The 22,756-nt window shown below is 52.7% G+C and overlaps 3 protein-coding genes across 3 annotated transcripts in view; 2 read left to right on the top strand and 1 right to left on the bottom strand.

The window, feature by feature from the left end:
* Positions 1–9,611, bottom strand: part of ANKRD13C (ankyrin repeat domain 13C) — a 19,049-nt gene extending 9,438 nt beyond the window's left edge. The window contains exons 1-6 of the mRNA XM_059478273.1: positions 9,196–9,611; positions 4,914–4,955; positions 3,394–3,498; positions 2,357–2,442; positions 1,323–1,368; positions 546–612 (exon numbers count right to left, since the gene is read on the bottom strand). Coding sequence (XP_059334256.1) covers positions 546–612; positions 1,323–1,368; positions 2,357–2,442; positions 3,394–3,498; positions 4,914–4,955; positions 9,196–9,502 — 653 coding nt within the window. The 5' untranslated portion in view covers positions 9,503–9,611. The remainder of the gene's footprint in view (positions 1–545; positions 613–1,322; positions 1,369–2,356; positions 2,443–3,393; positions 3,499–4,913; positions 4,956–9,195) is intronic.
* Positions 9,501–13,393, top strand: LOC132076583 (basic salivary proline-rich protein 4-like). Its single transcript, XM_059477712.1, has 5 exons — positions 9,501–9,677; positions 9,814–10,035; positions 10,463–10,655; positions 11,629–11,700; positions 13,179–13,393. Exons 1-5 carry the CDS (start codon positions 9,501–9,503, stop codon positions 13,391–13,393), a joined length of 879 nt encoding a protein of 292 aa, XP_059333695.1.
* CTH (cystathionine gamma-lyase) lies at positions 13,391–22,756 on the top strand. Its single transcript, XM_059478063.1, has 12 exons — positions 13,391–13,580; positions 15,153–15,234; positions 15,975–16,070; positions 16,948–17,057; positions 17,585–17,716; positions 18,913–18,970; positions 19,185–19,262; positions 19,877–20,029; positions 20,145–20,266; positions 20,728–20,780; positions 21,796–21,934; positions 22,185–22,756. The coding sequence occupies exons 1-12, from the start codon at positions 13,419–13,421 to the stop codon at positions 22,191–22,193; spliced, it is 1,194 nt and encodes a 397-aa protein (XP_059334046.1). The 5' UTR covers positions 13,391–13,418; the 3' UTR covers positions 22,194–22,756.

The following is a 22,756-nucleotide window of genomic DNA, read 5'->3' as shown; positions in this document are numbered from 1 at the left end:
TTCAATACAACAAAAATTTCTACAGATTGAATCTCCAGGATCATATTCTTGCCTCTCTGTTTTAAATTTTGGGCCCTAAAGAAAATGCCAGAAAATACATTTGGTTCCAAACTAAAAAGAGTTGAGCTCAGAGAGACTCCTGAAATCCCCTACTGAGTTTGTGAATTTGTCACATTAAACACCTTAAAGAGAGAAATTATATCACTTTTTCGGTTGTTTTTTTTTGTTTTTTTTTTTTTTTTTTTTTTAAGTAGAGACTGGAGCAGCAACATTTCTCCAGGAAATACTGGAATTTATTTGCAATTGTGTTATAAATACCCAATCCCTGTTTTTCACTGGCACATCTGGTAGATAAAGCCTTATCCAGCTGAACTGCTCTTGCTCTATATTTAAGTTACATTCAGCTCAACAGATAATCAGAGAGCCTGAAATCGCAAGGCTCAGTGCTGTGCCATGGATGAGCCCAGGCTCCTCAGGGATTCAGGCTCACTGGGATCCAGCTTTGCCCTGGCACAGAAGTATTTGGGTACAAAAGCAGCACTCACCTGATATTTATACCTTGTTTGTGTATTTTACATGCATCAGAAGGCAGAATTCGGGAAAGTAAAGGCACTAAAAGAGGGAGAGAAAAGGCAATCAGGGCACTGAGATCCCTCTGCAAAGTATTCCCATTAAAGCTATTCAATCAGTCTGATTCTGGATGTGTTTTAATGAAAATACAGCATTTTCCAACATCTCAATCAAACACAACATCAGGGGTATTTCTATTTGATAAAATTGATTTTTTTGTAATTGTAATTGCATACCCTGCTTCCAATATCAGACAGAATTTGTATTTCCATCACAGGTAAACCATTTACAAATCCTAATAACTGTGGCTGTTCATAATTTGAATTCTGGGATTTAACAGTTTATGTAATGCACCAAGGGAAAGAAAGCCTGGTTCCAATTAAAGCAGAACAGCCACAAGCATAAAAATTATCCAAGGTATTAATACTAATTATTAAATTAATAAAACACATAAAATCATGGAAGTCCAGACTGGTTTGGATTGGGGGGACCTTAAGGATCATCCCCATCCCACCCACTGCCATGGCCCAGGTTCTTAAAACAAAGAGCTACCTCCCCTCCTTAGTGAGTCACTGGAGAAGAGAATTCAGCTCCAAAAGTGAGTAAGCAAAACTAAATCTGGAAAAAGTTGTGTGTCCTTTCCTCAGCACTGAGATCCCAAGCACTGTGGCTGTTCCAGCACAAAGCACAGAACAAGTGTGCTGCAGGCTGATTGCATTATCTCCCTGGGGAAGGGACATGGAAGCACTCACCCCAACTTTGAAAATCCCAGTGAAGCTCTAGATAGAAGTCACCTAGCTGAGAAGAAAAGAAGAATGTGTTAACAAGCCTTTCAGGCTAAGAAACTGTAAAATTTGCTGGAAGACAGGCAGAAGTTGTGTTTGGCAAAGAAAACTTTCTCTAATGTTGTACTTGAATTTGTACTGAACTTGAACATCACTGAAGCTTTAGCTGCAGCAGAATCAATAATGACAAAATGATGTAACTCATCTGAACTCACATTTTTAATAATTTCTTAATACTAGGTCAACTATCAAGCCCTGGATTGCAAAAGATTTATTGGAAACGTGTTTAAAAAGCACCTATGGAGCTCTCTGCTTGCTTTGATTGATCCCATCAATCCCACAGAATTAGAATTAATTATACAATAATTAATGAGTCAAGTTTCAGGCAGGAGTGTTGCAAAGACCAATTGCCAGTGGCCTCGTGGAAATGTGCTGAAGTCATCAGGTCAGAGCACGTGTGAGCCAGAGCCAACCCAGCACGAGGTGCTCAGGGATCACAACACAGCTCAGCCTCCACAGGGACAAGTTAATGAACTTCTGAGAAATAACTGGGCTTCTACAAACTGCTGTCCCCAAACTGAGCAATATTTCACTGTGCCCAAGGGGAACTGGCTGCTGGGTGCTGATGGAGAATGAAACCAAAAATCTCCTCCAGCACTGGGCAAGGGGATTTGGGGACTGAACACACCAGGAAATTATTCACTGACACAAGATTTAAGAAAGTTTTAAAAATCTAATGAAATAGATCCTTTAACTCTGAGATTGCAATGATGATGAGCAGGTCTGCCTTACACAAACCTTATATTTGAATTTCTAGAAGTTGAAAGGAAGTATGACCTTAAAATAAATATAATTCTGGCTTAAAACAGAGCCAAGATTGCTTTTAAGAGCAGAAGATTGGTAAAAACATGGAAAAAACTTGCTGGCAGTTTTCCAGAGTGTCCATACTCAGAGCACAAGTCACTGCTTTCCACCCATCTGGTTTTGTCAGCACAACTCACCTCTTTCAGGGCTTTTAATAACCGAGGTCGCTTCTCTTCAACACTTTCCCTGGACTGCTGCTTGAGCTTCCTCAGGAGTGCTGAAACTACACAGGAATTAATCCATGAACTCTGGTTGTTTGGTAATTACAGGTGAGTGTCTTACTTGAGGTCTTAAACCCAACAATGCAATGGAACATTTCATCAGACCTGAGGAATTAATCCCAGCTACAGGAACTGCACGTTAACCTGCTCAGATCACCCCAGGAAGGAAAGCCTCAATAATTGTTTGTAAAATTAACTATAGAATCATGTCAAGAGGGTTTGTACACAGGTATTAGTAAATATGTGGATACAAATATACTGAGTAACATCTACTCCACTGAGAAAATCAATAGTGAGGAGCTGACAAGAGAATGCTGTTGGTAGATTATAAAGTAGTGCATTAATATATTAATAATATATTTATATGTGCAATATGTGGTGAGTTTTCTGCTATAGGAATGCACCACCACACATGGTAATACCAAATACTATTAACATCCACCAGTGAGTAGCAGCAGAATAATTTCCTTTTGCTACTCCATGTCTGAGGTGAATAAACAATATTTGAATAATACATAACATATAAATTACATTTTCCCACTGGACTGTTGAGATGCAGCCTAAAAGCCACATCCCACTGGCAACTGACACATAAACAAGCCTGTGACCACAGGGAGCAGGCCAAGGAGATGATCCCACCCAGCCCAGATCCATCTGGATCCCGTCCCTGCCATTCCAAACCCAGAACATGCTCGTGCAGAGCTCTCCCAATGCCCTCAGTCTGAGCAGAGTTAACAGCTTGCTTATGTAACCCAGTGCAATTTCTTATCAAGGAAATGGATGTGCCTGATCATGTTCAGATATAAAATGTTCAGCTGATTAAGAGAAACCCTTCAGAGAGCTGAAAGAGGGCTGTGGGAAAATAACCCAGCTTGAGAGCTCTGCTTTCCTGCTCTGAATGAGCCCCAGTTTGGGATTAACTGGCAAACTGGGATGAATGAAGACGTGCTTACTCATCTGTCTGTCTCCATAGCTGATGGCTTCGGCCAGAGGGCTCCATCCCTGAGCGTTTTTCACCTTTACTGGAGCATTATGGGCTAAAAGCAGGTGGGCACATTCTGGAACAAAATATCCACAGTTATTTACAGTAAAGGATGCAGCAGGAGCAGTCAGGATAAAACTCTACCAAAGCAATTCATATCAAAGATATTACAGAGATTATCAAAACACATATCTGGGTTCTGACTCACTCTAACAAACAAAGCCATTTATGCAAGGACTTCCAGCACTTCCCTGTTCAATATTATCACTAAAAATAATTGGTGATCAGCCACCAATTATATAACACTGAAGAGACTTGTCCCTCCTGCTACGTGGAGTTTGCTTTTTATAATATTTCTGCATGTCAGATACACACACCACCATGGAACAAGGATATTTATATTTAATGCATGACATCAGCTCTCTCTGCTGCACACACAAAGCAGAGATACCTCAGGGCCTTCATCCCTCTCCAGGGGGTGAATGGATCACGGGGACACGGATTTGGGGCAACTCCCATCAGGTACAGGGGAGGCAGAGGAGCCTGAGGCACCAACACATCCCTGTGTGCCACAACATCCTGGGGAATCTGGATTTAAGGAGAGCAAACAGGCACCTCTGAGGAAAGCCTCAGAGCAGGTGTGGAACCAACAGCTGCATTCCCCATCCACAGGTGGACATGATGGTGGAAAACTGAAGGAAGCAAGGAGGGTTTCAGTGCTCCCATGTGCTCCTTGGAATGGTTCTGCAGCTTCCAACCATGAGGAAACCTCAGCACATGTCACTAAAGCCACCCTGAGCTGTCTGGAGGTGATGCAGCAGGGCCCAGCTGTCTCATCACCAGGACAGGACTTCCTGGGTTATTTTCCTGCCACAGGTGCCACAGGAAACTGCACTGGTCATTCCAGATGCAGCAGCTGTGAGTCAGTGCAGGCTGAGTGGCCGGGGAGGAAGAGATCCCTCCCTGCTGAACAAACTGTCTCCTGTGGGATAAACAAAGGCCCTGACTAACCCAGCCAAGACACCCAGGGATTTTTATGGCTCCTTAAACAGTGCCCAGGACAACAACATCACTCTGCAGGGAGCAGGCAAATCAGCTTGGAATCTCCAGCCAGATTCCATTTCCAGTTCAATAAACAGGCTGGGAGAGCTGGGGGTGCTCAGCTGCAGGGGAGAAGGCTCCAGAGAGAGCTCAGAGACCCTGGCAGGGCATGAAGGGGCTCCAGGAGAGCTGCAGAGGGACAAGAGGAGACAGGAAAGGGGGAATGGCTTCCCACTGCCAGAGGGCAGGGTTAGGTGGAATTCTGGGAATAAAGTTCAGATTTCCTTTCCCACTCTTCTTCTCCAAATCCACGTGGCATCTTCCTCCCAGAAAACCTCACTAGCTTGAAACACAAGCTCACACTCAGGAAAGGGAAAAACCCCTTTTTTCCTCTTGCCCCCAAATCTTCAGGATCGCTGAAAAGGTAACAAAACAAATGGTTCTACCCACCTTTATGTCCCAACATCACAGCAAGATGTAAAGGAGTGTTTCCTAAGAGAAACCACAGAAATAAAAGAGATGAGATGAAAGTCAGCAGAATCCATTGCAATCCCTTCCTTAGGAAACTGCAGTTCCTGCTCTAACCCAGGAACACAGCAACACCCACCAGAGGAGTGACATTTGCTTGGATTGTGATTGTCAAAATAAATATATTGAGACACATTTCATGGGCCAAGAGAGGGTTTTTAATGATATCTTGAAACTCACTCCAGACAAAGAGGTCCAGAGGTGTCTTTGAGAAAGACACAACCCCAGTGCTCCCCACAGGCTGAAGGGTCTGATCCCTTCCCAGCCTGACATATCTGGGTTAAAAGCTACTCACAGATATGATACTGATTAAAAATTTAACAGCCTGTTTTATTAATATTTCAAAGACTGAGTACTCATTTTTTACAACTACAGTACTGGGCATATTGAGAAGGAACAGCACCTTCACTACAAAGCTGCCTTTTGGCTGTTTCCAAAGAAAGCTTTGGAGATAGCAGCAGCCTCTCAAAGCTGTCCCCATTTTCCTGGTGATGCTCGTGACACAGGTGGTATTTGTGTTGTTAAATATTCACTGTGAGGCACCCAGAGCTGTTTTTCCTGGATTATTGCTGCTACCAGGCTCATGACACCATTTATTCAGGCAGCTTAAGGATGTAAAGTTCTTCCATTTAACTGTATTTTGTACATTTAAACATCTTCTTAGAGCAGTCAAGAGAAAAAAATGCTGGAAAACAAATTTTTTGTGCAATTCTAACACACACACTCGGCTGAGAGCTGTTCTCTAACTCCCATTTTGTCAGCAGGAAGAACCTGCTCTGTGCAGAGGGTGTGCTGCACATCTGGAGAGGCTGCCACAGGAATGCCAGCACCCTGCAGCATCAGGGGAATTCAGATGGAGATGGGAGGGAGCTCTGTCCTGCCTGCCCAGGAGGGCTGACAGGGCTGTTCAAGGTGTCCTGCATCTCATCCTTGCAGGACACTGGCAGCAGCCCAGGCAGCCACGGCCCAGCTCATTATACACTGACCCAGCTCAGCTCCTGCTGCTATTAATAGCTGCTCCAACATCTGGGAGCACAGCACTGGGAGTCCTGGACGCTGCCAGGCTCTGCCAGGGTGTGCAAATAACCTTCCTGAGGAGCAGGTCTGAGAGGGAGCCACACTGAGTGCCCAGGAAATGCCAATCACCTGACCCAAGGGGAAACATTGTCATAAAATCACGGAGTCACAGGAATGGTGAGGGTGGAAAAGCCCTGAAGGATCACCAAGTCCAAGCTGTGCCCAATTCCCACCTTGTCACCAGCACTGGGTGCCACATCCAGCCCTTCCTTGGGCACCTGCAGGGATGGGCACTGCAACCCTCCCTGGGCAGTTCCAGAGCCTTCCCATGGACCCCCCTTTCCATGGGGAATTCCTGCTGATGTCCAGCCCAGTTCTCCCCTGACAGAACTTGGGGCCATTCCCTCTCCTCCTGTCCCTGTTCCCTGACTGACCCATGGCTGTGCCCTCCTGTCAGGAGCTGTGCAGAGCCACAAGGGCCCCTGAGCCTCCTCTGCTCCAGGCTGAGCCCCTGCCCAGCTCCTCAGGGATTCTGCAGCCCCTGCCCAGCTCCTCAGGGATTCTGCAGCCCCTGCCCAGCTCCTCAGGGATTCTGCAGCCCCTGCCCAGCTCCTCAGGGATTCTGCAGCCCCTGCCCAGCTCCTCAGGGATTCTGCAGCCCCTGCCCGGCTCCTCAGGGATTCTGCAGCCCCTGCCCAGCTCCTCAGGGATTCTGCAGCCCCTGCCCAGCTCCTCAGGGATTCTGCAGCCCCTGCCCATCTCCATTTCCTGCCCCAGACATGCTCCAGCCCCTCAGGGTCTTTTTTGGAATGAAGGCCACAGAACTGACCCCAGGATTTGAGGTGGGGCCTCAGCAGTGCCCAGCACAGCCACAGCCCCCTTTCCCAAGAAATCAGTGCTCCAGCAGCTTCTGGAATCCTGCCTGTGCCCATCCAGGTGGGCAAACAAAGCCTGCTGACCCAACACCACACCTCAAACACAGCACCTGTCCCCACACACGTGTGGCCTTTCACCTCTGCTGAGGTACCTGCCCACCCACAGGGAGCCAGGGCTGTTTTCCAGCAAGAGGATTTGTCTGTTCAGGATTTAAGCTCTTAAATGCATGTTATAATAAAGCTGGAAGTTATCTACTAGGTGTAGCTACAGGCTTCTCCCAGGAAACTCATTGTTTGGGAATAATGACACCGGCCTTCCTCTGGGCAGTGATTTGGAGGTTAATTTGGGAAGCTGGGGAGGCACTCAATTAACACTCAATTGCTTTTAGCAGAACAGCAGGAGTCTCCCATTCCACAGGATTTGGCTTTCCTGCACTGAACCAACACTAAAACAGGCCTGGATTATTAACAATAAATTCTCTCTCCCCTCTGTCAAATCCTTTAGCACATCCCTGGATTCCTCTGGCTTATTTCTGAGCAAATCATCAGCTGGAGTGTCCCCCAAATTATTCCCAGTTCCAGTGTGTGTAAACAAGTGACAGATGGAAACAGGCAGGAAGAAAACAATAACAGGGAAATGTTACTCAGGCCTTTGGAATGTCAAACCATCAAGAGGTTTGTTGTGGGTGTTTTTTTTTGAATAGTTCAAGTAAAAACTTGGAGGAAGATGATGAGTCAGAGATCCCCAAAGTGTCCCAACTCTGCACAGAGCTGGGAAAGCAGGGAGATCTTAATTAGAGATTTATATATGGATCCAAAAAGGATGGAATCAATGTGTGAGATACACACTGAGGGTGACAGCACAGCAAAGAGAGATCAGGAAGTGCCTTCAAGGAAAAATTTGGAGCTGCTGCTGCTGCTGAGCTGCTTGAAGGGGAACTGGAGGAGGAACAGGAGAAGCAGCAGCAGGAATAGAGAAAGTGGGAAAATTCCTCCCCAAGTCTGCTGCTTTCATTCTAGCAGGATTTGCTGGAATGAAGGTGGCAGGATAAACAGATCTGTAGCTGGATTTGGAGCTCTGCCCTTAGGAAAGCGCTGTGCCAGCTGTAGGGAACACTCCTGCCCATCCTGGCTGGGAGCTGAGCCCTGTGCTACCCTGCAGCCCTCAGCTGCCTTCCAGTGCCACCACAGACACAGCTGGAACCCCCAACTCCATCGTTCCTGCCACCGTGCCAGCCCCGGAGATCCTTCACCTTCGTGCTCCCTTCGAATTTCCAGACCACAGTGAAGCAAAGCCCATCTCCTTATCAGAAACACAACACAAGCCTGCTCTTTATCACAACTTCTCAGACACCACACACGTGGAACTGGGAGTTCTCCAGCAGAAATGGATCATGTTACTCTCGAAACGGCTATTGAAATAGAGATTAGAACCAACCATGAAGGTCAAGCTGATCCCCCAGGCTGATTTATTTGTTAACAGCATAAAATATCCTCCAAATTAAAACGTTTTGAAATGTCCTGGCAAGACATTCAATATTTACAAATTTCAGAGCAGCACAGGGATCAGATTCCATCTCTGTCGCTGACACTGCTGTGGACAAGGCATTTGCAGAGGAGCAGCTGAGAACAACTTTCTCAAAATCCAGAGCCACAGCATTTAAAAAGAAAGGGGAAAAAAGGGTTGATCTTTGTAGCCCGGGGAAATATCAAAAACTGCTCTGCCAACAGCCAAAGGAACAACTCAGCATCCCCCAAAGCAAACGGGTGACAGCTCAGACACCCTAAAAAAGAACAAATCTTTTAAATGCAGTGGGGTCTTGGACACAGAGCAACACCTGCTCAGAGGCAGCTCTGCCAGCACAGTGCTGGTACTGGAGCTCACAGTGCTCATTCATATTACGAAAATCATGGAATTACGGAATGGTTTCGAATGGACCTTAAAGCCCATCCCTGCCATGCCAGAGACACCTTCCACTGAATCAGGATGCTCCAAGCCCTGTCCAGCCTGGCCTTGGGCACTGCCAGGGATCCAGGGGCAGCCACAGCTGCTCTGGGCACCCTGTGCCAGGGCCTCAGCACCCCGCCAGGGAAGAATCCCTTCCCAGCATCCCATCCATCCCTGCCTCCCGTCAGTGGAAGCCATCCCCCTTGGCCAGTCACTCCATCCCTTGTCCACAACCCTTCCTACAGGGTATTCACCCACCCTTATGAAACTCCCAAGGAATTCCCTATTCCCCGTTCCAGCATCCGCATCTCCCGCCCCGCCGGGACGCGGCCCGAGCCCCGGTTCCCCGGTGCGTCCCGCTCACCGTGACTGTCCTTCTGGGCGATGCCCTGCGTGCGGATGAGCGCCGAGAGCCGCCGCACGTCCCCCTTGAACACGCACTCGTGCACGGGGAAGGGGCCGCGCTCGGGCCCGGCGGGGGCGGCCCGGGCCGGCGGGCGGTGCCGGTGAGCGCCGGGCCCGCGGTGCCCCCCGGCCCGCCCGCCCTTCCCGCCCGTGAAGGCGCCCCCGGGCGCCGCGGCCGCCTCGTCCTCGCCGGCCGCCAGCAGGTCCCCGTCCTCCTTGCTGGGCTTGTGGTCCCTGCGCAGCGAGCGGAGCTTCTCGCCGGTCATGGCCGGCGGGAGCGCCCGCAGCGCTCGGAGCCCGCGGGGCCGGTCCCGCCCGGAGCCCCCGGAGCGGCCGCAGCTCCGCCCGCGCCTCACGGGCCTCGGCTCCGCGCCGCCATCTTCGGCCGCCGCTCTCGCGAGACTGCGCCGCACCGAGAGAGCGCGCGGGAGGAGCCACGGAGTGACCGGGAGGGGCGGGGCGGGATCCGCCCAACGGGGACGGCCTGAGGGGAGGAGGGATCGGGGATCGGTCCCAGCAACCGCATCCTGAGGGGAGGGATCGGGGATCGGTCCCAGCAACCGCATCCTGAGGGGAGGGATCGGGGATCGGTCCCAGCAACCGCATCCTGAGGGACGGGATCCGGGATCGATCCCAGCAACCGCATCCTGAGGGCAGGGATCGGGGATCGATCCCAGCAACCGCATCCTGTGGGACGGGATCCGGGATCGATCCCAACAACCGCATCCTGAGGGCAGGGATCGGGGATCGATCCCAGCAACCGCATCCTGAGGGGAGGAGGGATCGAGGATCGATCCCAGCAACCGCATCCTGAGGGGAGGGATCGGGGATCGATCCCAGCAACCGCATCCTGAGGGGAGGGATCGGGGATCGGTCCCAACAACCGCATCCTGAGGGGAGGAGGGATCGGGGATCCGTCCCAGCAACCGCATCCTGAGGAGAGGGATCGGGGATCGGTCCCAGCAACCGCATCCTGTGGGACGGGATCCGGGATCGATCCCAACAACCGCATCCTGAGGGGAGGGATCGGGGATCGATCCCAGCAACCTCATCCTGAGGGGAGGGATCGGGGATCGATCCCAGCAACCGCATCCTGAGGAGAGGGATCGGGGATCGATCCCAGCAACCGCATCCTGAGGGGAGGAGGGATTAGGGATCCGTCCCAGCAACCGCATCCTGAGGAGAGGGATCAGGGATCGATCCCAACAACCGCATCCTGAGGGGAGGGATCGGGGATCGATCCCAACAACCGCATCCTGAGGGACGGGATCCGGGATCGGTCCCAGCAACAGCATCCTGAGGAGAGGGATCGGAGGTGGATTCCAACACATCCTGAGGAGTGGGATCGGATATCAGTCCCAACAGGCAACGGGCACACCCTGAGGGACGGGATCGATCCCAACAGGCACATCCCAAGGGGCCGGGACAGGGAGACTCCATGACTCTCTAAGCAGCTGTTCCAGTGCTTTCCCACCCTCCATGGAAAGTTCTTTGGGAAATGATGGGACCTGGACAAGTGTTCCTCAAAGGGAAAAACAGGACAGCGCCCCTGTCGTGGTGCGAGCCCTTGCAGGTGCACTGTCAGCTCAGAAAGGACCTGTCTGGGTTGGAACTTCCCAATTCCCCACTGCACGTCCTGCTCCTGGGCCAGTTCTGCAAGTTTCTGCTTCAAATATGGGATGAGTAATTGTGAAAATGATGGTGTCCCAAATTCCTGGTGAATTGGATTTTTTAATAATTCTCCCAGGGAAAACAACCCCCAAGTTGCCAGGGAGACCAGACCTGCTGTGATAACAGAATTACCAGCCTGGTGGCCTTGTCTTTCCTGAGTGACCAAGAAGAATTCTAGGCAGATTTAGGAATTCCTGTGCTTGCTGTCCCCAGCTGCTTCCCACACAGCTTTTTACAGTCCTAATACACAATTTGAAGTAATTCTAGGAAAAAAATAGAAAAAAACCCAACAATTTGCTTTTGCTCTATACTCCAGTGGTCTTTCCACTGAGATTTTTCTGTGTCTCCCTGGTTTTTTGAGAAAAGTCAAACCCATTTGCAGGCAGAATGTGAGAGGCTGGCACTGTGAGCAGTTCTGATGTCTCCTGTTCTCCCATGCTGGAAACACGCACAGAGCACGGCTGGTCTTGTGGAATGGAGGGATTGGCTCAGGTTTTAGCTGATGGTGGAAGCCTCACGCTGCATTTTTAATTACTAGAGGCATGAAGTCACTGTTTACCAGCTTATTATGGACTCCCTTATTCACCCCAGAAATGGAACGAAGGCATTACTCATGGGAAGGGCTCTGGGAAAACTGGTGTTTGTAGGGAATCCTAACTGTGGGATTACTTTACACTTACAAATTTTTGAGAAGGGCTTTTTTTTGTCTGCCTATCAACAGAACTTTCCTACAGCAAGCAGATTGATCAACAGGGGATGGAATTCCTGCCTCCTAAATCCCAGGTTCCTGCCTGTATGTGAGGCTGGGGCATGGTACTGCACACATCCAGAGGTTTGCTCTTCTTAGATCCAGCTCTGCTCACATTTTATCCATATTTTTGTTGTAAAAAAAAAAAATGTTTCCTTACAAAGTCTAATATATAAATCATTCATCAGTGGCCTTCAGCACATGTGTGTCCTTTGTCCTCAGATGTCAAAGTGCTGTTCCATGGACATCAGTCCACGTAGGATAACCTTGGCAGGGAGACTCAGTGAATTAATTTTTAATCACAGAACTCCAGAATGGGTCAGGCTGAAGGGACCACAGGGGCTCCTCTGCAGTCACCTCCCTGCTCCAGCAGGGACATCCCAGAGCACAGGTTTGTGTCCCAATGGTTCTGGAATATCCCCAGAGAGAAGAGTCCACAGCCTCTGTGCACAATCTGCTTAGGGCTGGAGCAGAAGCTCTGCCTCCTGTGCTGGGGGAATTGCTGGGCTCAGTCCCTGCCCATGGCTCTGGGGCCATTGCTGGGTCTGGAGCGGAGCCCTCTGACCTCTGTACACAGGGACACCCAGGGATAGACAGGGACACACAGGGATAGACAGGGACACACAGGGGGACACAGGGATAGACAGGGACACACAGGGATAGACAGGGACACACAGGGGGACACAGGGATAGACAGGGACACACAGGGATAGACAGGGACACACAGGGGGACACAGGGATAGACAGGGACACCCAGGGATAGACCGGGACACACAGGGATAGACAGGGACACACAGGGGGACACAGGGATAGACAGGGACACACAGGGATAGACATGGACACACAGGGGGACACAGGGATAGACAGGGACACCCAGGGATAGACAGGGACACACAGGGATAGACAGGGACACACAGGGGGACACAGGGATAGACAGGGACACACAGGGATAGACAGGGATAGGCAGGGATAGACAGGGATAGACAGGGACACCCAGGGATAGACAGGGACACACAGGGACACAGGGATAGACGGGGACACACAGGGATACCCAGGGACATCCAGGGACACCCAGGGCTGAGGGCCCTTCTCAGCTGGGGCTCCTCTCCAGGCTGAGCAGCCCCAGCTCCCTCAGCCTTTCCTGGGCACCGAGATGCTCCAGGCCCTTGCTCAGCTCCAGGAGCTCCTGTCCCTGCTGTGCTGAGGATCCGGAGCTGGACACAGCACCCAGAGGTGTCCCCAGGGCTGGGCACAGCACCCAGAGGTGTCCCCAGGGCTGGACACAGGGGCAGGATCCCCCCTGACCTGCTGGGATTGATTGTGGTACCCCAGGATCCCACTGGGCACCGCTGGCCGGGCACAGCTCGTCGTCCCTCAGCACCCCCAGGTCCTTCCCCCAGAGCAGCTCCAGCCGGTCCCCCGGCCAGTGCTGCGCTGGGGCTATTCCCGGTGCTGAGGTACTGCAGGCAGCGCTGCCGGGCAGTCAGCACGCTGCTCCCTGTGGGTCATTCCCGTGCTGCCAGATTGTTCCCGGTTCCTCCCGGGAAAGGCGCCCCTGGGTCCCGCCACGGCTCCCGGGAGCGGCCCCTCAGCGCGCAGCGCCCCCCAGCGGGCGGGCGCTGCCTGTGCAGGGCGGGCCCCGCCCCACCGGCAGCCAATGGGAGGGCGCGGGGGCCCCTCCCCGCCGGCGCCGCAGCCAATGAGGAGCCCTCGCCCCGCCGAGCCCCCGGAGCGCTGAGGGCCGGTCCCACACAGACGCGGCCATGGCAGGCAAGGGGACGGAGGGGTTCTTGCCGCCCTTCAAGCACTTCGCCACTCATGCCATCCATGCCGGCCAGGAGCCCGAGCAATGGCGCTCCGGGGCCATGGTGCCGCCCATCTCGCTCTCCACCACCTTCAAGCAGCGGGCTCCCGGCGACCACGCGGTGAGTGTGGCCGCCACCGGGGCGCTGAGTCATCCACAGGGACACCGAGCCCCCTTCCGGGCTTGGGCACACGCGGGAGGCCGCGAGCATCCGGCGTGTCCCGGCCGGGGCAACGGGAGGCGGCAGGGCCTGGGCAGGGCAGGGAGCTCCCGGCGCGGATGTTTCCCCCCGTGGCAGCTCCTGGGCAGACGCGAGCATCTCGCTGGGCCGGGAGCGGGGCTCCTCACGGGGCCCTTGCAGAGCCGCCCGGCCGCGATGCCGTGCTTGTGCTCCGGTACGGCCCTGCTGAGCGGCGGCGGCACCGGAGGAGCCGCTGTGCTCCCTTGCAGCCGGAGCCAGCCCGGGGCTCGCTGTTCCCGCTGCGGGCGGCGATCCGGAGCGGTTGGGACGAGGTTGGGATGGGATTGGGACGAGGTTGGGATGGGATTGGGATGATTCCCGTGGGAAAGGCGGGGGAAGGGGAGCAGGGAGCACGCGGTGCCCCGCGCTCGCAGGAACGCTGCTCCGGGGGCTGCCCGGAGCCGGAAACACGGGCGGCTCTCCCGGCCCTGCCCCCGCTCCAGGGCCCGGGCAGAATCCCTGTTCCACTGCACACGCTATGTGTAAGAGCCTCCTTCGGTCCTCCTTCCAAACCGAGGGAATATTTCCTAAGGAGTTTGTGGATGCCCTGTAGAAAGTGCTAGAAAGGTTTGACGGGACGTGGCACAAAGCTGCCACTCCTCAATCAGCACCTGCTCCAAACTCGCGTTGTGCTGGTGGCGCAGGAGGAATTTGCCTTGTGATTCCTCATTCCACACAGAATCCCAGCTGTGCTGAGGAGGCCCTCAGGAGGAGTCACGCTGCTGTATCCACATCCTGATGACAGGATCCGTGCTCTTGCCGGGAGCTCTGCCAGAGCGATCTGCAGAATTCCTGACTATGAGGAAGTTGACATTAAAGAGAAATCCTAAAAGCAGGCAAATCCCAGGGTGCTCAGCAGGTTCTCTTGGTAACAACTGCATCTGTGCGTGCATGAGTCTTATTTTCCTCATTGAATTTCCTCAGAATTTGCATAAAAGCTGTGGCAATTGGAAACGTGTGGGTTGTCAAGAGCTGATGAGGGGAGTTGTCCGGTGCCTGTGGGTGTGATGGAGGTGGACACGTTTTTCCTGAGAATTCCCTCCAGAGAGGCTGAGGAGTCTCCCTCACTGGAGATACCCATAGCTGTCTAGACATGATCCTGTGCCCTGTGCTCTGCTCAGCAGGGAATGGGACCAGGGCACCCTCATGGTCCCAGCCAGAGCCAGCCTGGCATTCTCAGGGTGGTTGGACTGTGCAGCCCAAGCCCTTTCTCCCACAGTGGCCACAGATGGATGTCTGGGGAGAAGCAGGAGAATGTGGCTCCTTGCCCCAGTGCACCCGAGGCCCTTTCTCTGACAGGGATGCCCACTGCATGTTGTGCCAGGACAGAATCCTGCTGCTTTGGGAGGAGCTGGATGCCCTCAGCCAGGGCTCTTTAAGGAACCTAGAACTGCTGTTACCCCAGACTTTCTCAGTGCTCTCTCTGATGTTTGTTTCTTATTTCCACCCCAGGGTTATGACTACATCCGGTCTGGGAACCCCACTCGGGATTGCCTGGAAAAGGCTGTGGCCGCCCTCGATGGAGCCAAATACAGTGAGCACCTCATGGGTTGGACGGGGCTTGGAGCAGCCTGGGACAGGGGGTGGCACTGGGTGGGCTTTGGGGTCCCTCCATCCCAAACCATTCCATGATTCCCTCACCACGGCTCTGGCTCTTGGCTGTGGGCAGGAGCAGCTCCAAGGTGGGGAAGAGCCCAGGACTTCTGGTCCAGCAAAGTCCAGCTCCATGCCTGGGTTTGCCTGCTGCTCCCTCAGTGTGGCTGATGCCTGGGCTGAGCTGGATCCGTCCTTGTGCAGCAGCACTGGAGGCAGTGGGAGCAGGCAGCCCCTGGCCCCAGTCCATTCCCAGTGTGTCCCAGTCCATTCCCAGTGTGTCCCAGTCCATTCCCAGTGTGTCCCAGCCTGTCCCAGTGTGTCCCAGTCCATTCCCAGTGTGTCCCAGCCTGTCCCAGTGTGTCCCAGCCCATTCCCAGTGTGTCCCAGCCTGTCCCAGTGTGTCCCAGCCCATTTCCAGTGTGTCCCAGTCCATTTCCAGTGTGTCCCAGTCCATTTCCAGTGTGTCCCAGTCCATTCCCAGTGTGTCCCAGCCTGTCCCAGTGTATCCCAGTGTCCATCCTGGTTCCATGCTGTCCACATCCATCCCCTGCTGTCACTGGCTCCACATTCCCAGTGAGGCACTGACAGAACAGGTTCTTTTCAGAGGCAAAGTGAGGAAGGCCAAGGCAAGTTGGACTTGTTGTGTCACATCAAACACTGATGATCCTTTCTCTCCAGGCTTGGCTTATTCCTCTGGCTTAGCAGCTCTTTTGAACATCTGTCACCTGCTGAAGTCAGGGGACTCAGTTATCTGCATGGATGATGTCTATGGAGGTGGGTACAGCACCCTGTGGCTTCAGCCTTCTTTGTGCAGGGGCTCAAACCTGTCTGTGGCTCTCAGGAACTCTGAATTTCCCCTGTAGGACCCCACTGTTCTTTGAATCCTGTTTTTATCAATCCCTCTCCCTCACAGCTCCCCAGTGGCAGAGTGCACCCAGCTCAGCCAGAGTCCCTCTCTGAGCAGGGTGAGCTCACTCCAGTTCCTGGGAGCTTTCCCCTCTCCTTGGAGCCTCAGCCTGGTTTCTGCAGGGCTGAATTTCATTGCTCCTCCTCTGCCTTGGTTTGTTCCAAAGAAAGGGCTTCTCACAAAAGAACCTCCCAAACATCACTCAGATGTTCCCTTCAGCTCCCAGAATCCACCTCCATGTCCCATCCCTTCCTGCTCAGATGGAAAACTGAGTCCCTGGGGATCAGCTTGGCAAAAGGACCCAACCGATGAATTTTTAATGCAGGAGTGTTTCTGGTAGTGAGTGCTGCACATCCATTGATCACCTGCTGGATTCTTTTAATCTTCCCTGGGAAAGGCTTCAAAGACAGGAAGGAATCATTCTTATTGGAGTGATGGGAAACAATAGCTGGAGTCTTCCCCTTGATTGTTCTTCTGTGTTTAATTTCCTGATCATAAACCCCACATTGATTTCAAGTACTTCCCAAATCACTCTGATCCCATATTTAAATTATTACTATTTCATGATCACTCAATCTGCAACAATCTTTAAACTTTGTAAATAAAGAAAATATAAATGTGCCATGGGTGGTGTGCAGCATCAATCTGTGCCCCCCTGACTGTCCCTGCATGATGCAGGAGGCTGCAGAGCAGGGAATGAAAGTTAAGGAAGTTTTTAATTTTGTGATTTTTGGGTTTTTTAAGGCACAAACAGATACTTCCAGAAAGTAGCCTCAGAAAATAATTTGAAAGTAATTTTTGTTGACTGCACAAAGCCAAAATGCCTGGAAGCTGCAATTACACCAGAGACCAAGGTAGGGGAGAGGGAAGTGGACTTTAAAGGGACGTTAAATTGTTTTATCCTTGCTCCTGCTGGGGTTGGGGCTGTGCTGAGCTGAGGGGGCAGCTTGGGGCACAGCTGCATCCACCCTGTCCCCCTGTGCCCCTCACGGGCAGCATCCTGAGAAGGGCAGAGCCCTGCAGAGAGGAGGGAACAGGACAGAGGTGAGGAGGAGCAGAGGGAGCGCGGAGCCGGGGGGGCTCCGTGGCACTGCTGGGTGATCCCTGCCCCAGGGGAAGGGAGCCGTGCTGGGCAGGGCTCTGGGAAAGGCTCTGTCCTGCTGCTGAGCCCTTCTCCAGCTGGGATGGCACAAGCCCAGCTGCAGGGAAAGCTCCCTGGGCTCGGAGGAGCCGCTGGAGCCTCCCCCGGCCCTGGCAGGGCCACTGCCCGTCCCCAGGGCCCAAAGCCACGGGGAGCTGCCAGCACTGGGCACCCAGAGCCCCTGGGACTCAGCCCAGCGCTGGGAGCTCTCTGACCTGGAGTTGTGTTGGGTTTGTGCAGCTGGTTTGGCTCGAGAGCCCCACGAACCCCACGCTGAAGGTGATCGACATCAAAGCCTGCGCAGACATCGCGCACAGGCACCCGGGGGTGCTGGTGGCCGTGGACAACAGCTTCATGTCTCCGTATTTCCAGGTGTGTCACCTGCCCCAAGACAGGGGGATTGGGAAAGGGATGGGAAAGGATGGGATTGTATCAGATCTGTTTCCCAGGAGACCAAGCTGAGCCCTGGTGTTGTGGGTTTAAAGTCACCGTTTTTGCAGAGTGCAAAGTGCCTGCAGGGTACGGTGATCTTGCTGAATTAAGAGAACTTGGCAGAAAATGTTAATGCTTAGCTCAAGCAACTCTGCAGTTGGCCTGGGACATGCCAGAGGCTTGGGGATTTGCCCTGCAATGTGTTGTTCACTTCAGAGTTCCCAATTTCCTCCAGAAAGGGCTGTGTGGAAGAGCACAGGGTGCTGGTTAATGTGTCTGGAGCAGCCCAGTGTGGAGGGAAAGCCAGCGCTAATGATTAATTGGTGGGAGCAGTAGGTGAGGTACCACACTGGGCTAAGAAAAGGAGAATTTCACAGTCATCTGTCCATCAATGTTGAGTGTAAAAGTCCTTTTCCATTATGGTTCTGGCTGGGCATCTCCACATTCCCTGGGTGGGAGTCTGTGTTTAATGAGGCAGCAGCAGTTTTGGCAACTGCCTGCTTGGTTAAGTTTTAAGAGTGATGCCCCTCACTCTTTAGAATGTGCTGATACCATGTGCAAAGTGCCTTAATTAGTGACTGATTAAAAATCTGGCACTGCTCAGCCCCTCTTGCCCGTCCAGCTCCTGGTTTGTCTCCCCTCAGGAGGCTCCTGGGCAGAGCACTGGGAGCTGAGGGGAGAGAGCTGCCAAAGGAAGCTCCTTTGCTCATGCTCTCAGCTCCTCCAGGGCAGGATCTGCAACAGCTGGAAAGCAAAGCAATTCTTTTGCTCTGCAGCTGGATCCCTCATTTCCCGTGGGAATGCCCTTTGTGGGCTCCATGCCATGGTGTGTCCCTGCCCCAGCTGAGCTGCAGAACTGTTTTCCCAGCTCTGCACTGTGTGTTGGATGTGTTCAATCTCTTCTCTCCCTGGAGCCTGTGGGAGTGGGAGCAGTGCTCTTAAATCACATTTTCTTGTGCTTCCCTTGAATTCAGAGTGCCTCCCTGTACTGCTGCCTTTAGCACGTGTTCTATTGTCATGCTCAGGTTTTTGTGTTTGTTTCTCCCCTTGTTTATCCTGTGTGAGCTCAGAGCCCTTTGGAATGGCTGGGGATGAACTCAAACTGGAATGATGATGTTATTTTCCTTTCCTTTCAGCGTCCTTTGGCCCTGGGGGCTGATATTTGTATGTCTTCTGCAACGAAATACATGAATGGTGAGTGTGAGAGTTCAGCACATGCTTAGGGCAGGGATGGAGGGAGACTGGGAGGGAATTCCTGGCTGGGAGGGTGGGGAGGCCCCTGGATCCCTGGCAGTGCCCAAGGCCAGGTTGGACCCTGGGGCTGGAGCAGCCTGGGGTGGTGGGAGGTGTCCCAGGGGTTTTATTTACACCTGGGGCTGATCCCATTCTTGTCCCCTGTCATTTGCAGGGCACAGCGATGTCCTCATGGGCCTGGTCTCTGTAAACAGGGATGATATCTATGAGAGGCTGAAATTCCTGCAGTACTGTAAGTCTAGACAGGGAATTCCTGACAGGAATCCTGTTCACATCCACAGCTGCTGCTGGGGAGGGCGGGCATGCACACAAGTGGGAAATCAGCCTGGAATGTCAATTAACAGAGCTGGGAAAGCTCAATAAAACAGTCCCATAAAATGAGAGACGTTGATCTCCCCTTCCTGAGCACTCCAGGAGAGCACTGGGACCCATCCTGAAACCACTGAGGTGCCACCTGCAGCCTGGGGGGTTTGAAACTCCCTCACCCATCAGGGTGTGCCCAGTGCAGAATTTTCCTGCCTCGCATGATTCCAGCAATTTTCCTGCCTCCTCTTTGTCAGGAATAAATTCCTGTTCAGGGTTGTGCCCTCTGCACTGAGGGTGCACTGTGCCCAATAAATAATGTAATCCTTGAGGCCTGAGCCTGTTAATTGGCCTCATTAATTGGCTGTCCCATGTGGGAGATGAGGAACAGAGATTTCCTTGGGTGTCCTCCCACTTGTGCCAAGGTCAGCAATGCTGGAGGTGAGGATGTGCTTGGCTGTGCTGAATGCAGAGCACCAGTGTTGCTGTGGGATTCTCTGGAATTCTGTGTGATTCTGTGGGATTCTGTTCCCATTCCCACAGCCCTGGGAGCTGTCCCCTCTCCCTTTGACTGCTTCCTCTGCAACCGGGGCCTCAAGACTCTGCACATCAGGATGAAGCTGCACTTCCACAATGGCCTGGCTGTGGCCAAGTTCCTGGAATCCCATCCCAGTGTGGAGAAAGTCATGTACCCAGGTGGGTGAGCAGGGACCGGGGAGCTGTGGTGCCCAGTGATGGGCTGGGTGAGGCTGAGCTGCCCCAGCTCTGCACTGGCATTCACTGGGAATTCTCCCAACTCTCTCCATTCCAGGGCTGTCTTCCCACCCTCAGTACGAGGTGATGAAGAGGCAGTGCGCTGGCTGTCCTGGGATGGTCACGTTCTACATCAAAGGGAAAAAAGAAAATGCCTCTGCCTTTCTCAGGAACTTGAAGGTAAAATAAAGACAATAAAATCACCCTCAGAGGGAGCTGAATCTGCCCTGCTGATGGGAGGGTGGGGTGGCTTTTCTTGCCAATCCTTTGGGTGTGTCCCATAAATCCCACTATAAATCAGGAATAATTTGTCCATGGGGTGAATGAGAGGGAACAAAGGGACCCCTCATCCCCCTGGGAGTGTTTGTTTGTTTGCTCCCAGGGTGAGGCGTGTCCAGCTCAGCTGCTGCTGGCAAAGGGCTTTCTGCAGGGCTGGGCAGCTGGGGCTGGTGCAGCTCTGCTGGAATATTGCAGAGTGCCCTCAGGGGGAAAGGCACTGAGGGAGCCCCTGGCTCTGGGAATGCTTGGCTGGGTCCTTGGCCCAGCCTGTGCTGGTGTTTGGCCAGGTGTGCACTCTGCCTGTGCCCGTGTTTGTGTCCTGAGCCCACTCCTGTAACGACTCCTCTCCCTTTCTCCCACAGGTGTTTGCCTTGGCTGAGAGTCTGGGTGGCTATGAGAGCCTGGCAGAGCATCCGTGAGTTCATCCTCCCATCCTCAGAGCCCCAAAAAGCTGCAGAGCACCACGAAATTCCCACGATTTCCCAGCCCCCAGAGCTGTTTTGCTGTTTTGCCTTTAGCTAAACTCAGGAACTGCTGTGCAGCACAGAGCCAGGGGAGGTTGCAGAGGGAGGGAATCCTGTGGGAGGGCAGAGATTGAGGAATTTCACCTGGAGGGCTGAGGCACAGTCGGTGTCCATGAAGGCAATCCCAGAAGCTGCAGAGTGCTGGGATGAGGAGCAGCTGGGATGGAGGAATGAATGCCCTGCTCCCTGCTCACACGAGGGGCACGGTCACTGTGTGCCCCCAGCTGCCTCTGGGCCTTTTAAACTGCTCAAAACAGCATCTTCATGGAATTGCATCATTGCACTCAGAGCCAGCTTGCTTTTGGAAAAGGTCCATGGAGATTATTGGCTAAATTTAAATGTTAAATCATTTCACTTCCTGATTTCACAGCAAACCTTGAACCCCTCCAGCAGCTGAAAGGAGCTGGTGCCAGTGACAGCACCAGGGAAATCCCTTCTTGCCTGTGTCCTGTGTAGCTGGAGAGAGTAAACCCTCCAGAGTCCTTTGGGGCACTTTGAGAAGGGATCTGAGACACCAGGAATGAAACCAGGAGATTTTATACTGGAGGTTGCACATTCCCCATGTGCAGAGCTCACAGAGCTTCTGTAGAATGAAGGAGCAGCTCTGGAAGGAAGAGCAGTAGGAGTTTCTCCTTTGTCAGGTCCAGATATTTATATATCCACTTCTTGTTAATAATTTGTGTCCTGCACATACGAGCTGGAGATGCAATTCCCTGACTTGTCAGCATTCCCAGCATTTCCAGGAGCTGCTGCCAGGGGCTCTCTGCATCTGTGGGGTCACACAGGTGGCACAGAGGAGGTGTCAGATCCTGCTGCATTTCAGGGGTGCTGGCAGGGAACCAGCCAGGCTGCTTTTACCAATACAAGTCCCAGATTCTTGGGATAAAGATATTTTTGTCCTTTCAGGGCCATCATGACCCACGCCTCAGTGCCTGAGGCGGAAAGGAAAACTCTGGGAATCAGTGACACCTTGATCCGCCTCTCGGTGGGGCTGGAGGATGAGGAGGATCTGCTGGCAGACCTGGACCAGGCCCTGAAGGCTGCGGTGAGTGGGGAGTCCCTCTATAAAATCATCCCCAGCCAGCCTTTCCCCGGGGCTGAGCCCTCAGCTCCTCCCTGGTGGACCCTGGGCTGGGGAGGGAAAGTTTCCCTGTTTGCAGCCCTGCTCAGGCACAGTTCCCCATGGGTTCAGGAGAATCAAATGCTAAATGTGACTTTAATTTATGAAAAGGAGATAAAAATGTGTGGTTGATAGAGGGGCAGAGCACACTGACCCCTCCCTTTCCTTCCTGCAGTTTGCATAAACCTTGAGGGTCAATAAGGACCTTGGAACTGGACATGGCTGTGGACGAGGACACGGAAAACCAAACCGCTCTTGCTTTGCCTCTGGGAATTCCAGTCTGGGTTCCTGGGACTGTCCCTGCTGCTGCTGGGCTGCTCTCCCTGGCTGTGCAGGGTGTGCTGGGCACAGCCTGGGCTCTGCCTGGAGCCAGGAGCTGTGTGGGAGCAGCCGTGGGCACCCCGGGAATGTGATCCCAGTTCTCCCAGCAGAGCTCGGTGTTCCTCCTGCTCCTGCAGGGTTGGGGGCACAGGGGCTGCTGCCTCTTGCTGCTCTCGGGTCATTCTCCTCTCACCCATCCACTCAGCTCAAAAACTTGATGGAGCTCAGATGTATTTTAATTAAGTTAGAAATTTGCCTAAGAGCTTTTTCTTCTCTTGATGTTTTATTGAAAATGAAGTGAAATCAAACACCTGGTAAATAATAACTTTCTAAAGAATAGTCTTAGTCTCTTTTAAGAAAAAACCATGTGCTGTGGAAATAATTGGAATAATTTTAATTAAAACACACTTTTCCTTTCCTTGCTTA

Source organism: Ammospiza nelsoni, chromosome 9 (assembly GCF_027579445.1).
Source record: "Ammospiza nelsoni isolate bAmmNel1 chromosome 9, bAmmNel1.pri, whole genome shotgun sequence".
Taxonomy (NCBI): Eukaryota; Metazoa; Chordata; class Aves; order Passeriformes; family Passerellidae; genus Ammospiza; species Ammospiza nelsoni.
Note: the sequence above shows the minus strand (reverse complement) of the source record. Positions and strands in the feature narration are given on the sequence as shown.